The following is a 17,785-nucleotide window of genomic DNA, read 5'->3' on the forward strand; positions in this document are numbered from 1 at the left end:
GTGAAAAGAAGCAACAAGAATATCCAACTAAAAGAAAAACCATTTTCTGCAAATGGACCCATTTTCCTTGCGTATCTTGTGATAATCATTAACAGAAAGACTAACATTCATGCTTTCTTTAAAAATATTTGCTAAACTAATAGAGAAAGAATTTTAAATAAAGTCCATTTTTAAATATACTAGTTATTGTGAAAGAAAACCATACTTCTCGGTTAATGGGCTTCAGCTCCCTTTCTTCACAGATATGAATGGGGAGTTCAAAGATAAAATTAATAAATTATATTTTGGATATCTTTCAACAAACAAGCCTGACCTCTCCAAGGAATTTTAATAAGTTGTTCTCAGAATTGTATCTTTACTTATTAATGTCTATGCTTCTGTTGAGTCCATTTACTAAATGTAATTGAAATCAGTCTGATTTTAAAACATCAAAATAAATAATATTCAGAGTTTCATTAACTTAGTCTATTTCAGTGGTCACGCAGGTTAATAACTTTATACTCTCAGTTTAAAATTAATTTATATTTTAGCTATTTCTCTCATAGAATTTCTCTACTGATCATAAAATAAAGACTGCATACCCTTGGGTTCTATGAACTCTTTCAGTATGCAGAGAAATTATTAATTGTATATCCTTATTACACTGAAATATATTTCAGTAGTAATGAGCACTTTTCGATAGGAAGTAAACACCCTCATTTTATCATGGGAGACTAATCGCGTTGAACTCTTGGAAGCCTCGGAGACAATTCTGTACTTAGCAGCTGCATTGTTCACCTGAATCTCAGACTTGGTGACTTCTACAAATGAAGCCCAACCCAAGGAAGGTAATCTAGCTCATTTGAAGGACTCAAGAAGTAAATTATTTTTGTTTTTGAAGAAGACATGTTTCCCAAAACAAATGACAAGAGCATGTAGCTTCTGTTTTTTTTTTTTTCGTTTGTTTAATTTCTAAAGGCAATAGTTACATACCTTGCAATTTCATTATATACTGTTGTGTTTAAATTATATTGTTTTTTTAACATTCAATTATGGACCAAATAAACTCCTCACTGACATAATATGGGAATGCATTGTTCAATCCATCCAAATCCACTAAGTTCCAAATTACTGCTGAGCTAAGAGAGCAAGTCCCAAGGGATTTACATAATGAGCTACAGTTCCTATTAAACCAGCATTTTTAATGCCATTAGGGCTTTATGCCTAAACACACACACACACACACACACACACACACACACACACACACACACACAGAGAGAGAGAGAGAGAGAGAGAGAGAGAGAGAGAGAGAGAGAGAGAGAGAGAGATTGCCTTATGAAAATAAAAATAGGATATAAAATTTTCATATTGAAAATTTTCTTAATGAATTTTGGTCATTTTCATTAGGTATGCTACACTGAAACTAGTGTGAAGTTGTAAGATAAATATTAAATAAGTGTTAAATTAACTTCCAGTGCTATTTTTTTTGTGTGTGCTGTAACCTTGAACATTTAATATGGGAAATCACTCTCCCAGATGGGAACCCACTAATAACTTTGGAGAACTATTTTTTGGTAACATGGTTGTGCTTGAAACCAAAGTAATGAAGTGATGTGTGCTTCTTTCTCAGAACTGTAAGGATCACACAGGGGGCCCATATTGCAATGAATGTCTTCCTGGTTTCTATGGTGATCCCACTCGAGGAACCTCTGAAGACTGTCAACCCTGTGCCTGTCCACTCAATATCCCATCAAATAAGTGAGTACCAAGTTGACCCTACCACAGAGCTTCACTTCCACTTCTACAGATGCACTTTTGATATCAGAAAGTTACATGTGTGGATCTCTCAAGAGAGAATGTAAATTTTGATATGTGAAGTATTTAAAATTATGACCATTTCCTTGGATTTTGCCATTTGGGCTACAGATTTGATTTATAACTTAAGAGATAAAATTTCAAATGAAATTTCTAAATTAATTCCAAAGAGCAGATCTACTTTGTATAAATCTATACCCCTGGTAAATAATCATTTATTATAATATGTCTTTATATTATAGATGCCTTATTAAACTTGTTCCACAGCATCACTGTATCATAAATGAGTATTGAACTATGGATGATGGTTACTCTATATTCTTACATAAATAATGTAGATTTTAGAAAAGTATAATGTAAGCATCATATCATTTCTATCAATTTTTCTCATTTTTGTCACCTAGAGAAATAATCTGTTGGAGCAGACATTTTAAAAAGAAAGAGACATATGCAGCTTGTCTGAGTCTTTTCCTGACTTGACGAGTGTTGCTGAAGTTTTTCTGTGTCCCGCCCAGTCTGCTGCCACTCAGACCCAAGTAAACACACAGAGGCTTATATTAATTAAAATCTGTATGGCCTATTGGCTCAGGCTTCTCAATAGCTAGATCTTACATCTTAAATCAACCCATTTCTATAAATCTATACTTTGCCACGTGGCTTGTGGCTTACTGATATCTTTACATCTTGCTTCTCATGGTGGAGGCTGGCAGTGTCCACTCTATTCTGCTTTCGACTTCCTCCTCTCTAGATAAAAATGTCCCGCCTAACCCTATTCTGCATACAAAAAGACATTCTTCCATCATATGAGAATACTATATTTCAATTGCTAAAATGGCACATTCCCAAAGCATAGGCATGTCTCAATGTATAGGTCCTGAAAAAACAACAACAAAAACACTGCTATGGTGTACATCACTCTGAAAATAAATTAGTAATTTTTATAATGAATACATATAAAGAAATGTCATTTTATTTCTTTTGTTGTCATTTCTAAAGCTGCAAATTAAACCCAGGGCATTGAACATGCTGTACCACTGAGCACAGTCCTAACCCTAACTAAATTCAAATGAAAGAAATTCCTTTTTGAAGAGACCTATTAAAGGCAAATTTGATGCTTAATACAACTCTTGCTGTAGTATGTTTCTTCGGCTCTTTCCAGTTGCTGTGGTAATACTACAAGAATAAAAACTGTAAATATTCTTAAGGGAAATGTGTCAACTGAAGCTTTTTAATGTGAGAATTTGATCAAGCAGGGCAAACTCTAAGGCCTCAACCAAGAAGTCAATGTTCTATATTGTCATCTATTAGATTATATTCCAAGTGAAAAACTTTGGAAAGATCTGCCATTCCTTAAGTCATCACTGAAGTTCCTGTTATCCACACTGGTAAACTCTTCACCATTCTCTCCAGCCACACTTCTTTTCACAATTCACTGATGACCGCAGGAGAGAGCAAACTACTGTTTAAGTGAAGGCAGGTTGTCAGAATAGATCTGAGCACCATGCTTTGGTGTTTCAAGAATAAACCTGTAAGGTGGAGAGTGAAGTTTCTGAAAAGATGGTATTTTTATGTCATATCTAGTGCCAGAATTCCTTGGCTTCCTGCTAACTCTACACTTCAAGATGTAAAACTCTGAGCAGGTTACCAAAACACGACACAGTTCATCAACTTAACCCTCTTGAGGAGGTGTGTGTGAATTACACAATTAAACTGTGTTAAGCACTTAAAATAGTAGATGACATAGAGAACTGAGAACTGATTTAAAGTAAACAGTTCAGAGTCCTAGTCTCAATTATCCTGTTGGAATTTGAAGTAACTAAATGTCCCTATTATTTCCAGTCCTCTGAAGTACATATTAAAGAACTTTTTAAGGAAGTAAAATCTATATTTGAAGTGAGAACAATTAAAAACAACTCATTGATCTGCCTGGTAAGTTAGGTTCCCTAGAGAGACACTGAAAAGAAATGAGACCCTGGTTTAATGTGCTTTAATGATCATATATTTCTAGAGTTCAGTGAGTGTGTCTAGACAGGCACAGAAGTAAACTCTAGACAAATTTCTAAACAGTCTTATTAAATAAGAAACACAGAGCCAAATACAGAGGTGTAAGCTGTAGAGATCAGAGCAACAGCCGCCAACTAACCTTAGCTTACCACGTCACCATAGCTTCCCAAGAGAAACTCTTCTGTCTAACCTGTCTGTGGCTTTATTGCCTTCTTGTTCTGCCTTCTCATTGGCTCTAAGTCGAGTCACATCACTTCCTTGTCACTGCTTGTCTATATAGACCTCCAGATCTCTATGGTTGGTACTGATATTAAAGGTATGTGTCACCATGCTTGGTTGTGTCCTTGAACACACAAGAGACTCTGCCTGCCATGTGATCAGATTAAGGGCATGTGCTACGGCTGACTATGACCTCTGATCTACAGGCAAACTTTATTTATTATCATACAAATAAAATATCACATTTCAGCACAAATAAAAATATCAGCACATTGAAGAACCTTTAATCACTAAAGGTGTCAGAAAAAAGAAAGTAGAAAACTGGAAAGCAAAGACTGTGAAGGAACAAATGAAGATGATTCCTCCCTAAGTAATGGCTACTCAGGGCGGTGCTGGATGTAATAGGTCTGTGCTGGACATGATGGGACAAGATGGTTGTCAGCTGCATATTTGTAGGGTTTACCTTCATATTCACTGTGGCTGAATGGTATTGTCCAAACCATCTACCTACATATGACAACCATTATTCCACACCAGTATTTACTGATAAAAACTGACAGGTGGCACCCGAGATTTTCCTATAACACATGTCCTCAGCCAAAATATTGTCAGTATTTGCACCACTTTCAGTTCAGAAACACTGGCCATTCCTGTTATCTTGTGAATCCCAGCCCAGTACACTTTACAAGTAGAGAAATATTTAGATATATAGGCCTTATGGATTTCCTCTCAAGCCTGACCAATTTTGTATGTAAGTGTCATGTGGGAGAGAATCTGCATGGTATTTACTGGCATTCATGACCCATGTTTCCTCTATGTGTGTTGTGTGTCTCTTTTTATAACAGCTTCTTATTATTTCTTCTAGATAAAACTAACTCAGCAAATATTAAAAACCCATGCATGATGCCAAAGGGATTGGAATCCCAGTGTCTAATGGCTGTGTTTCCTAAAACAAATACATTCCAGTTTGGTTTAATTATGTTGATCAAGTTTTCTAAAAAATAAAAATAAATATAATAACATAAGTAACACAAGGCAAAATTGACTAAATTTTAAGATAATTTATTAAAGTAAATATTTAATTGTGAAATCATAATTTTACTTTTAATAGTAGATTTGTGGGGAGAGAGACTGCCTATTTTAAATTATAGACTTAATTGTGATATTTTTGTAAACAGAAAAATAAGAATTAATGGTTTATAAGAATAATAGTTTATAAGTCATAGCAATTTTATGACTAAAGTCATATATTCTTTTAAATTTAAAACAGTTTACAAAATTATTATAGTTTAGCTGCACAACTATGTTGCAAAAAGATCATCTTTATCTAATAACCTAAATATTTTCATCGAAACTTTTCAGTAGGTGTAGGCACTTAATAATGAAGGAAACCATCTTTGTATAAGGGGAATAAAAAAAACCTTTCCTGTTGTAATCCATGCTAGTTACTCTGAGGTATAATTGAATATTCACATTTAATTTATAAGATGTGATTTGAATTTTCTCAGGTTATTCAGAAATAATAAAAAAGAGCTAAAGGTTGCTGCAACCTCTATCTGAAGTGCAGGCTTAGTGATAGTTTTATCTCAGTGATTTATCTCTTAATCCTTGGTCATAAATCTTAGAAATCACAGGCGTTTTGGCTCCAAACTTCTTAGATAATATTGCTAAATAAATCAAATGTGAAGGAGATAAAAACATATTGGTATGAATATGAAGATGTATGGATACATATGAGCATATAATATTTAAATTATAAATATAGATCACCTTCATCAGCTGTTTACAGTGTACACTGTCCTTTTCATCTTAGTGATGTATATATTTTAACTATGGATAGTAACTAAAGTAATGCAATTTCCTTCTGGAGAAACAAATAAAGTACAAACATTTCAGTTTATATTCACTAATTTGTAGTTACACAGCTCGTAGTTTAAAGACAAAACTCCACGAATATTTTTGCTTGAACACTTAGGTTCTATAAAAAATAGATATTATCACTGAGGACTTTTGAAATTTCCCTCAGTTATGTAATGTGTTTAGAGGTATTGTCAGAGTGGATGGGAGGTCGGGCCTTCACAAGTCCTGTGTACGATGTCATAACACTACTTGGCAGCTCGGGAATACCAAGAGCTATGTTTATAAAACAGTGGAGTGTTTTCTAGAGCCGATCTTAGGGATCAGACATGAGGTTTTGTTGGGCTGGGGATATGGCTCAGCGGAGACAGTACTTGCCATATGAGCATGACAAGGGTTTAAACCCACTGGGTCTACGTAAAAGTTGGCTAGGCATGGCGGAGACCTGTATTCTCAGAAATTAGGAAGCAGAGATAGGTGATCTAAAGAGCAAGCTACATAGCTAGATTAGTCACAATTTGTGATCCCCAGAACTAGAGAGAGAGAGACAGCCCCTCTCTCAATGAATAAAGTTGATATCAATCAAGTAAGATAACCAGCATCAGTTTCAGGCCATCAAGAATGGTCACACACAGCCGGGCGGTGGTGGCACACGCCTTTAATACCAGCACTCGGGAGGCAGAGGCAGGCGGATCTCTGTGAGTTCAAGGCCAGCCTGGTCTCCAAAGCGAGTTCTAGGAAAGGCGCAAAGCTACACAAAGAAACCCTGTCTCGAAAAAAAAAAAAAAAAACAAAAAAAAAGAATGGTCACACACATACATGTGCAGCCCATTCACCTGTGCATACATAAATACAAAAACACATATGCATGTGCACACACACACACACACACACACACACACACAGTAACATTGAATTACCAAAATTGGTACTTATAATCAGGAAACGTATTTTAGGACAAGCTAGTCCACTATATCCCATGACAATTTAACATTGTTTAGAACAAGGCTAATTATACCTGTACATGTGAATTCATAGTTATACATAAATAGATTCACATATATAATCAAATAGTACTGAGATTGTACATATGAGTTTATGTGTACACGCACGCACACACACACACACACACACACACTTATAAATTAAGTCTTTGTACGTATAATAATATATGCTTGGCTATCAAGAAGGGCTGTACCATTTATCCCAACAGCAGCTTGCCTCTCTCCTCGTCCTTGCTCTTGGCTCACCCAGTGTTTGGTGTCACAGGGTGGAAAATCTGGAAGCAGGGCCTTTTTTCTGTCGGTGAAGAGTGAGCCAACTAGAGTTGAATGGCATAAGGTTGGAATCACTTGGAGTCAGTGATCATTTTACCATTCCCTCTTTGTGTCCCACAGCAATTAGCTTCACATTTGGGCCAGAATCAGTTTGGAGATGCCTCCTCTGCCAGTCCAGATTCTCAGGGCATCATTACTATGCACATCAGTTTCTGGTTCTAGTTTTATTTATGTTGTTGACTGTCACCTTCTCCTGTAGCTGCTACTGCAACTGCTCTAGGAAAGAAACAATGCTCAGTTAGCATTACTTAAGGAATATGAAAGCATACATAGAGGAGCATTTTAAGAAGAGGTTTTATTTGAATACACTGTGGCAAGTATTTATATTACTGGAAGCTTAAACGCACGTAATCTCACCAGCAAGTTTGAATGACAGGTGGTTATAGGGAGAGGAGAGGATCAAATAAAGACCCTGAAGTCATGAATCTCATGTAAATTCTCCTGGAAATTAGTGTATGACCTTGAGGAAGAAAAATTAAGTTTGTCTCAGCTAGCTCATACGAATCTCTTAAAATTCAGTACAATTATGATAAAAGTACTCTGAAATGTAAGAGCTCGTCAAAGTGAATATATTGTTATTGCTTAATATTTTTCCTGAAAAAAGTATTTCTCTCTGTCAGTGAGCTCAGTTGACTTTATTGCAGCTAGTTTTAACTGACAAGGGAGTATTTTTTAAGAATTTAAGATTTATTTTAGAAATGGTTTTAAGGTGTCAGAAGCTTGTCAACCACCTTTGACATGCCTTTATGGTAAACTGATTTAGAATTTTAAAAAAAAATTCACTTGGTTTTCCTTTAGTCAGTATAGTCCAGCAAGGTTGGCAAACTCGGGCTTCCCCTTGGGGTGTCTTTCTCCATAATGATGAGGCAGTTAGAGAATGCCAACGTTGGAAGAACACACAGGTACACAGCAGTGAGTTGTCAGAATCCAGTAGTAGGGTCAATCGGATTTCCATTTATTTGTTTTAATATGTGCCAAGACCTCATGCATGTGGATCCTTCTGTTATGAGCTCTCTTCTCACAAAAAAATTGTCTCTAAGACCCCAAGCTGGGTTCCTACAGCACCTATCAGAAACTCTCCACTCTGATAATGTTTATAAATTCAAGGTTTTCCTGCCTTGACTTTCTCTCTGATTCACAGATTCATTTAGGCTTTACAATGAGCTGAAATAGCTAGTCTGAAGGGTCTAATGGGTCATAATAGCTTGGTACTATAGAGAAATGAGAATTATTGGAGCATTGCAGGACCACTTGGAGTTATGCCAGAGGGAGGTCACCTTTAAATTGTAGTCACAATGATTGGCACCAAAGTTGGAAAAATATTCCCAAGCCACACCAACTATCAGAAACACAATGAGACCAGGGCCCAGCGTGCTTAACTTATGGTGATCTCTTTAACTATTTGGCTTTTAAGCAAGTCTTGACTACATTGTTTTGTATTATGGAATAGGAAATATTATAGGGAAAACATAATTGGAGTAAGATTAGTTGAGGGCAGTTACCTTTAAAATGGTAGAATGATACAGAGTCTAGAATAACTAATTTCACAGAGATCACTCTTATGAGAAGAGGCTGGGAGCATAATGGGAAGCAATGTAGGAAGACTAATAGGAGATATGAACTTGTAGTTAACTGGTACCAAGAATTTCTCACATGATATTATGTAAGGGGTCTATAGGTAAGAACAATATATATATATATATATATATATCTGAAATCTGCAACATGGGACTCTGAAAATTTTTAACATAAAGAAATAATGAAAGCAATTTTATGAGATATGTGTCACGTGATTTAAATATGTACAAGGCATACCACAAAACATTATATGGCACCTGTGTGTGTGAGATGATATTATTATATAAATATAAAATTGCATTTTATATAACTTTATATAGCAGATAAAAATAAACTTTTAAAAAGAACAGTCTAACACAGAGTTCAAAATAGATGAGGACTGGCTCATGGGACAACCAGAAGACGTCTACATTGGGTCAGTTGTTGCAGGAGAGGTGTTTCTTACCAGGCAAAGAAGTGGCACAAAGGTGAACAGGATGAAAAAAAGGCTGATGCTGCCATGTAACTGTGTTGGTTTTCTTGCTTGATGTCACACTCTGGTACTACAGCCCCAAATTGGAACTGTGTTTAAAGACAGGTAAATTTTGGAGCACACTGGGAGATGTGACGTAACAAAGCTGGCTTGGTTTGATTTGCGTAATTATAAATCAAGCAGAATGTAGGCATTAGGTATTTGGTGAAAGCTTCTCCAAGGATTCCATCCATGTAGCATTGTGCCTGTGGGTACACATGCACAGAAGCCTGCATGCATGCATGCATGCCCTGCGGCAGCTCGTCCGGATATAGGAAGCCATACAGCCATGATGACTCCACGGCTGTCTAAACACCACTCAGATTTCTCCATGCTGCTTCAGATTCTGAGGGGTATGCTTGGAGAGGAAGAATGTGGAAGTAGGCTTCGTCAGGGCTGCAGAATTCTTGAAAAGCTGCTATGTATCCACTCTTTTGATTGGTGATCTCAGAGCGCAAACAGTCCAAAGTCAGTCAATAACGTGTCACAGGGGCACTGCTCTTCATGGGGCTGTATTAGTTTCTGTCAAAAGAGCCATGTCATTTCATCCTCCATTGTCCAGACGTTGATTTCTGCCTGGGAGATGAGAATGGCCAGCCTGTACCCTCTTGTCACAGCAGTTGTAGAGAAAGAGATGTGAGGATACACTGCTAATGATCTCATGTATGCCTCTTCCTATCTCCTGAACATCACTACAGCTTTAGTCCAACGTGCCATTTAGACCGGAGTCTGGGACTGATCTGCGATGAATGTCCTGTTGGGTACACAGGACCACGCTGTGAGAGGTAAGCATGTACCACATTGCCTTGCAAAATGATTTCTACCTTGGGAGTTATAAAGCCACAGGCATGATCTTCCCCTGCTCCAGAAAAGCTGCAGTGCTCACTGGGGTGAAATAAACTTTCTTATCACACTTGTCACACAAATGCATTCTATTTTTATAGTTTATTTATTCTCTGGAAATTGGTCTATAAATCTCCATTCACTCCGAGGATATCTGATTAATGTTTTAATCTTAAAGGTTAAGCATTAACCTACACTCTTTCTAAAAAAAAAGTGTTGCTCAAGTGAAAAGCCATCATTTTAAGATTTATCTTACTGTCTACTCTTGGCGCCATTTATTTTTCATAATTAGCTTTTTGTCCTTAAAATGTGGCTTAAATTCATAGTTCATAGTTCAGCAAGTGGCCTATAATTTACCGTAAATATATTTGAAAGAAAAAACAAAGTGCAATTTATTATCATGACTTATATCCCCTTCTAATCATTCAGAAACTGGTATCTTAATTCCTGTTGAGTTTCTGGGCAGCAGGAACATAGATATTATTTTAGACAATTTCCATAGTCATATTTCTTCCTTAAATACCTTTGGAAAACTATTTCTTGTGTGTATTCACTCCCAATTTAAAAAGTGATGCAAGTTTCTTCCTTAACGATGTGGACAAACATAAATCGCTTCCCCATGTTTTTAATGCTGAAAAATAGTCTCCTCGGTGACCATTGGTGAGGATATGGGTGAGGCAGAGGAACAGAAACCAGACCATGGACATGGGCTGCCTTCCCTCCTCCTCACCAAGGCTAACGATCAGGACAACTATGTCTACCCATCTTTTCCTGCCTTCTTGGCAGCCATCACCAGGTCAAACCTTCACCCGGGGAGAATTTGGCCAGCAGCTAGTAGTCTGCACACAGCATGCCAGTAGCAGTTTCCAGCATTAATAAGTCCTGTTTGTGATTGTGGCAGCATCTGTAAATGAGAAAGGGGAGAACAGACCTGAAATAAGAAGAATTTATTTGCAGTTGAGAAACTGAAGGTCTTTAATTGTGTATTTTTCAAAAGAGGAAAGGCATGTGTTTATGACATTCTAATAGGACAGCATACCATCACTAAAACAGAATTACATCAATGTCTAGTACCCCGCCCCCTCCCCCCCCCCAGCTCACTATAGACAATCTTTTTTTAGCAACTGGAAAATGACAGCTGCTCTGTCATACAAGGCTATTAAATCTGCTTATATAGGTGAGCATGGTCTCTGATGTATTTATATTGCTTTGCTTTGTGCACTGTCCTTTCTACTCGTTAGACGTTTCTGAGACATCTGCAATTTAACAAGTTACATTTTATTTAACAAATATTTATTTTGCAAGCACCATATGTTAGGTACAAGGTAAAACACTGAATGCAAACAGATGTGTTTTTCCATCTTTGTCCTCAAGTAGCTCACAACCTTCTTTAATGGTAAGAATAGTCACATGTGTTCTAGGGAGAATTCTAATTGAATGATGAAAATCGGCAAGGAAAGAAATAGCTGACAGAAAGCATGACACCCTGTCTAAAATATGCATTAATCAGATTTAAAAGAGGGTGAGATACAAGTGTAGCAAATGGTACATCTTACTTCCAATTTAAATTTGTCAGCCAAAAATAATTTACTAGTATTATTAAAGAGCTAATGAAATGTTCTGTTTTCTTTGGGTTAAGATTTTCCTTGGACACTTGGGATTTGCCATTTCAGAGTATTTTTATGAGTCAAAAAAAGCATCGTATGGGTCAGAAATACTAATAGAAATATTTTTGAAATGTATTTGTGGATATTGAAGGGAAAGATGACAGAGGTTGGGCCCAGGGAGGGCTAGTGTTTACACTGTATATCTTGTGATCGAAATCATCCTTGCATGCACAACATGACCAAACCCAACATTTTACAACTGATGTGGTGTCTTCCACACTGTCACTATTCCTGTAGTAAGGACTTCCATGATCACTTAAGTTCAGGAGATAGCCATGCACATGGTAATGTTCTAACGTTCCCTGTAGTGGACAATGAACTTGGCTAGCTCAATATTGCCTATATAGATGCAGACTTAAATCTTCTGCTTTTATTTTATGATATGAATATGTCAAGAGGACATGAATTAAACTTATATTATCTATCTCAATTAATTTCCTTTCTGAGACTCCAGTCTTCTGTGGGAGTTGTGATGACTTAGATGCATGGACTGGACAATTAGACTTTTCCTCCCTTCTCTCTTGCGAGCCACCTTGAATTAAAGTTCTATCCAGTTACAGAGTTAAAGGTGTTTGTGTGCATGTGTGTGTGGTAGGTGAGTGTCTGTGGTTATACATATTTCAGAAAAATGGACACACAGTGTGGTTAACTAGTACTGAATGATTCATCCAAGCATTTTCCATCTGACCTCTTCCTTTCCCTGGTCCTCACAATTAGCTTTCCCTTTAGATATTTCTACTATCTCACTCTTTTTCCCACGCTTAGGGAAATAATAACTGCTCAGGAACCATTCACCTTCCTTCAGTCTAACACTGGGAACTGACAGCATCTATATCTTCATTTGTCACTTTCTGACTCAGCCCCATTCCTTTTAAATAATGCATTTATTTATTCTCTGAAATTTTACGGAACATATTTTAATCATATTCATGCCTCTGCCTGAGCCCCTTCCAGATTCTTTCCCACTTCCATACTCATTCAGCTTCATCCCTTCCCCATTTAAAGAAACAGACACACATATAACACAAACAAACAAACAAGCCCACAAACCCCAAAACACAGAGTCCAGTTTTTTGGGTGACTACTTTTTGAGTGTGGTTAATACTCAAGATATCACTCCTTTGTAAAATAAACAAATTTTCCTCTTCCAGCAGCAATCAAAGGCCAACAGTCCCTTAGCCAGGGCAGGGCTTGCACTTAATTCCCATCTCTCCTCCTCTCTCCTGAGGAATCATCCAATTTTTGTTGTTTGGGCAAGATTTACAAGGAGTGAGAAGCTAATAGAAACCACAACCCAAGTCTAGGAATTCCTGTTTTCTTACCTGTCAGATTCCTTTACTGGGCCATATAGTACAAGATGGATTTGTTCCTTAAATAGAGGGAATAAAAAATACAAGCAAAGCGGCCAGCCAACAAAACTAGGGAGTGTAATGACAATCGTAAATACAACAAAGCATCAGACTATTAATGATATTCTTTGAGACGCCAACGGCTAGCTGCAGCTTGCAAACACTCATGTTGCTTCTTTGATGAGGAAGAGTTTCACAGAGGAAATACAGTTAGGCTATTGAGAAGACATTTGTCATGACGCTCTGTTAAGATTTAGGCTGTTAGTATTTAGAAAAGCAGAGAGAAACAGCATTGTAACAGGCATGAAAGGATCGAGTGAGCTTTGAACGACAAAGAAAAATTGAAATAAAGAACACAACGCCAATTAAGGGCCAGTGACACTTGATCAGGTACTAACTGACTTTCGGCATCTGTAGCTTCAGCAACGTATGACACAAGAGAGACACTGAGAAATACCATGATACATTAACTAAGAGAAGTCTACAGGAAAAGGTGAAACGGTATGATCATGGATTCCTTAAACCCCATCTCCTCCCCAGCGGGCAAATACTAAGAACTCACTAGTCGAAAAGAGAGAAGCCCAAAGCGTGCTCACAGGTAACCATTGAAAACATGGACGGCAATTGACTCCAAAGGCTTAACATTTTGAAAATCCACCACATTTCAATTTAAATTTTAAATTAAATTTAAGTTTGAATTTAACTTAACTTTAAATAATTATTTAAATTTAAAATTCACCAAATTATAACAACAAGATTCACATTAGATATAAATGAAGTTCCTTTTTCTTTTATTTCAACTCCAAAAAAAAAAACACTGAGATATTCTCTACTTCAGTGAGGTCTTAATCTGGACCAAGTACACTCACTCTCAATTACAGTGCTGCAGACATTTTCTGCCCAAGTCTCAATCTTCAGTCCTTAGGTCTTGGCTGCAGAGAGACAATTATTCCTTCTTAATAATCCCGTCACAGTCAGAATTGTGACACCCAAGGTTTTTAGAGGCTACTCATGTGATTGTGCACTTGGAGAGGGAGTGATTGGCGCTTGGACCTAGCATCAGATTCTGTGCCCGAGAACCACTTCTTGCCAGTGCAGGCTTGGTGCTTTGCTCAGGTGCCCGGTTGGGCCTGCTGCCCCTGCACTGCTTCCGGGTTGGCAAAGGCAACTTGTGGGCTCGCCAGCTCGCCTATTATCTAGCTGAATGAGAAGTAGTAAGAATACAGCACCACAGGCCAGGCAAACCCATTAGACGACTCCTGATGCGGTTTTCTCCGCAAGGTGACTACAGTCCTTCCGCGTTTGGACCAGGCATTAGCACCTGTTCAGTAACTAACATTCAGCTCCACATCCTGAAAAGGTCTTTGATGATTCTGTACATTGATTCTAACTCTTATGCATCTCTAGTTGTTCTGTGGTTAGATTTTTTAAGTGTATATTTCTTGGACCTAGGCAGTAGAATAATATTATGCCTTATTTATATTAGTGTGATATAAAATAGCTCTGTTGATTTCTCTCCTTTTCTATTTAAGTTTTTTTTTTTTTAAGGAAGATAGAGGATGCAAAACTAGGTCAAAGATGATAACCCAAAATTTCATTAAAGGTGCCGGAACAGAATGAGACAAAGTTCCATCGGTCCTATTATATTTTTTTCCTATTATTGTTGGTCGTTATTTCTGCCATTTATCATTCATATTTCCCCTCCTATAATAATTGATATTGTTTCCAGAGTATCAGCTACAGAACTGTTGTGTAGCCTTAATTCTTTTATCAAACAATTATGATTTGACTTGAGAAATTACAAATATGAAAAAGAATAGTCTACACATTTCCATATTTAACAAAGAACCCTACAAACTGGTATTCATTGCCCTTCTTCATGTGAGAGGGCTGGAGATTTCACATTATAATTAGTTTAGGTAAATTAAAATCAGGGAGGCTGGGGCAACCTACAGGGATATAATATTGACTAACAGTAATTGCTGTTATTAATAATAGACATATAGTATGATACTGTCTACCATCAGGATACATTTTAATCCCTAATGGGACCTCTTTAGCTCTTTTTAAAGTCTAATATATACACACATACATCAGTAATAAACACCAAATGGATAAGTGTTTAAGAGGTTGCTCACATGTGGCTGTGCACTTGGAGGAGGGAAGAGTCCTACTTTAATCATGTTGTATATGAATTGTCGTGTATATTCACATTTTCCTTATATGTGTCCTGAAAGAAAAGTGGCAGGTACATGTTCAGTTATTCTTTTTAATTATATTTTTCTGCACGTATATTTTAAGTCCAGGAGAATATGGGACCTAATAATTGGTACATTTGTTAAAAAAAAAAATCTAATGCTTCATTACATAATTCCATCTCTCCTGAGGTCAATAAGACATTTTGGAAGAAGCAAGATCAAAAATACTAGGTTTTTGTTGGCTTTGATAATGATTGATGTACAACCTATTATTCTAATTGGCCAAAGGCAATCTTAGGAGAAGCAAAATGAGATGTGAGCATGTGTGGATATGATCATAATAGCTAAAGATCAAATAGGGTAAAAATCAGGTTAAAATTCAAAGTTATCTTCTAATTTATTAAAAGAAAAACTCCTGAAGGAATTGTGAGGAAATTTTATGCACCACAATGCTATTTCATGGTCTATAATAAAGAATTAATAAGTAATTATTGGCAATAATAGTAGCAATATTCTTCTAATCTCTGAATATACAGCTTTCATAATTTTATAAACCTTTTGTGGATAGAATTAAAACACCTCTTAAAAGATTATGATAAAACCTCAAATCTTCAAAATTACATTCCCACTTAATAGAGCTTCTATAAAACTTAGAAAGATCAGTGTATCAGTATCAAATGAACAACTTTGACCTAATCATGTGATTAATGCATTCTCCTGTCCCATGTTGTACTTAACACGTTTGTGTTTCCAGTGGTAGAGTGTCTCTCTCTAAGATGTTTCCTTGTTTGAGCAGGAAGGCATAAGCACTATATGCCATGAAGTTATTATATTCCTCTACAATATTCACGCTCTCTCTCAGTCTTGACCCTTGCTGCAAAGTATTTTATTTGATAAGATGCCACAGATAAGAGAGGTAGAGTGGCCACAACCTTCTAAATGCTCTTTTATTTCCTCTTTGATACAAAGCATGAGAAAATGTAACTGAGGGGACCAAGGCAAATAGAGATAGGAAATCTCAGCATCCTTACCATTGAGCAGTGTTTTAAAACATGTACATCAGGAAAAAATGGGTAACATAACTCATAAATAGTTTTTATGCCCCAGTTTATAATGATAAACATGTTGTTTTTCAAATAAATGTACAGTTTGGGATTGGGTTTCATATTTATGAAGACCTAGAATTCTCTGGTATGAATTTGGGTCACAGGTCAGCCCCACCATACAGCACAATACTGTAATAGGCAGGCCTCCCTACTTATATTTCTCCTGAATGAAGATTCTACAATGAAAAGCAGCCTCTTAATCTATATGCAAATGTTCACAAATCCTTTAGTAATTCAGAGATACTCAGAGCTCCTACCCAAGTGACAATAATATTTTCTGAGTCACAATTTCCTTCAATAAATGTTGAGTTTGCATTTGTTTCCTTGTAACAAGCTCTTGCTGTAAGAACAACAGCAGCAAAAAATATGAACCTTATATATGTGGACAGAAAATGGCCAATTGGAGTTGGAGACATATGATTTGTTATATTATAAAGGCTTTGTAGTGTGGACTTAGATTCCTTCATAATGCCAGCCACAGATTTCTTATTATGCTTTGGTTCCATCTTCAATGTCAGTGACAAGATTTTTATTTTATTTTTTGTTAAAAATCTAATTATGAGTGGAGCTGGCAGATTTCATCTTGTATCTTTACCACAGTTCGAGAAAAGCATTTTTTTAATCACTCTGCAGCTGAGAAACAGCGTGCTAAGGGAGGAAAATCCATTATCCTGGCAGAGGAATATAAAGGACATGTAAACATTGAGTGGGGTGGGTTTCGTGAGCCTCTTCCCCCACCCCCCAGCCCATGCACACACACACTAAAATCTCACTGTTGGAAATTATTACCTTAGGTGTGCAGAAGGCTATTTTGGACAACCTTCCATACCTGGAGGATCATGTCAGCCATGCCAATGCAATGACAACCTTGACTTCTCCATCCCTGGCAGCTGTGACAGCTTGTCTGGCTCCTGTCTGATATGTAAGCCAGGTACAACAGGCCGGTACTGTGAGCTCTGTGCTGATGGATATTTTGGAGACGCAGTTGATGCAAAGAACTGTCAACGTAAGTCCTGAACTATTGATGTCCCTGACAGAATTGATGTATGATACCTCAAAGAAGCTGATGAGTTCTTGAGTGGGGATTGGAAACTAGGAAATTATCTGTAATACACAGATGATGGATGTCCAGTGAAGACACAAAGTCTGCATGTTCCAAAATAATTCTTTGTAGTAATGAACAGAATAAACCTCTTAAAATGTATTTATATTACAAAATGCTAATTTTCAAGTTATATACATATTTATGCTTACATAAGCAGTGAAATTTTAGAAATGAACTTAAATCTGTAACAGAAAAGAAGAATTTAGAAATGACA

The 17,785-nt window shown here is 36.8% G+C and overlaps 1 protein-coding gene across 1 annotated transcript in view; it reads left to right on the plus strand.

Moving 5' to 3' along the window:
• Lama2 (laminin subunit alpha 2) overlaps positions 1-17,785 on the plus strand; it is a 571,985-nt gene that overhangs the window by 340,007 nt on the left and 214,193 nt on the right. Inside the window, exons 17-19 of the mRNA XM_076552567.1 lie at positions 1,613-1,740; positions 10,002-10,088; positions 17,261-17,472. Coding sequence (XP_076408682.1) covers positions 1,613-1,740; positions 10,002-10,088; positions 17,261-17,472 — 427 coding nt within the window. The remainder of the gene's footprint in view (positions 1-1,612; positions 1,741-10,001; positions 10,089-17,260; positions 17,473-17,785) is intronic.

Source organism: Peromyscus maniculatus, chromosome 16, assembly GCF_049852395.1.
Source record: "Peromyscus maniculatus bairdii isolate BWxNUB_F1_BW_parent chromosome 16, HU_Pman_BW_mat_3.1, whole genome shotgun sequence".
Taxonomy (NCBI): Eukaryota; Metazoa; Chordata; class Mammalia; order Rodentia; family Cricetidae; genus Peromyscus; species Peromyscus maniculatus.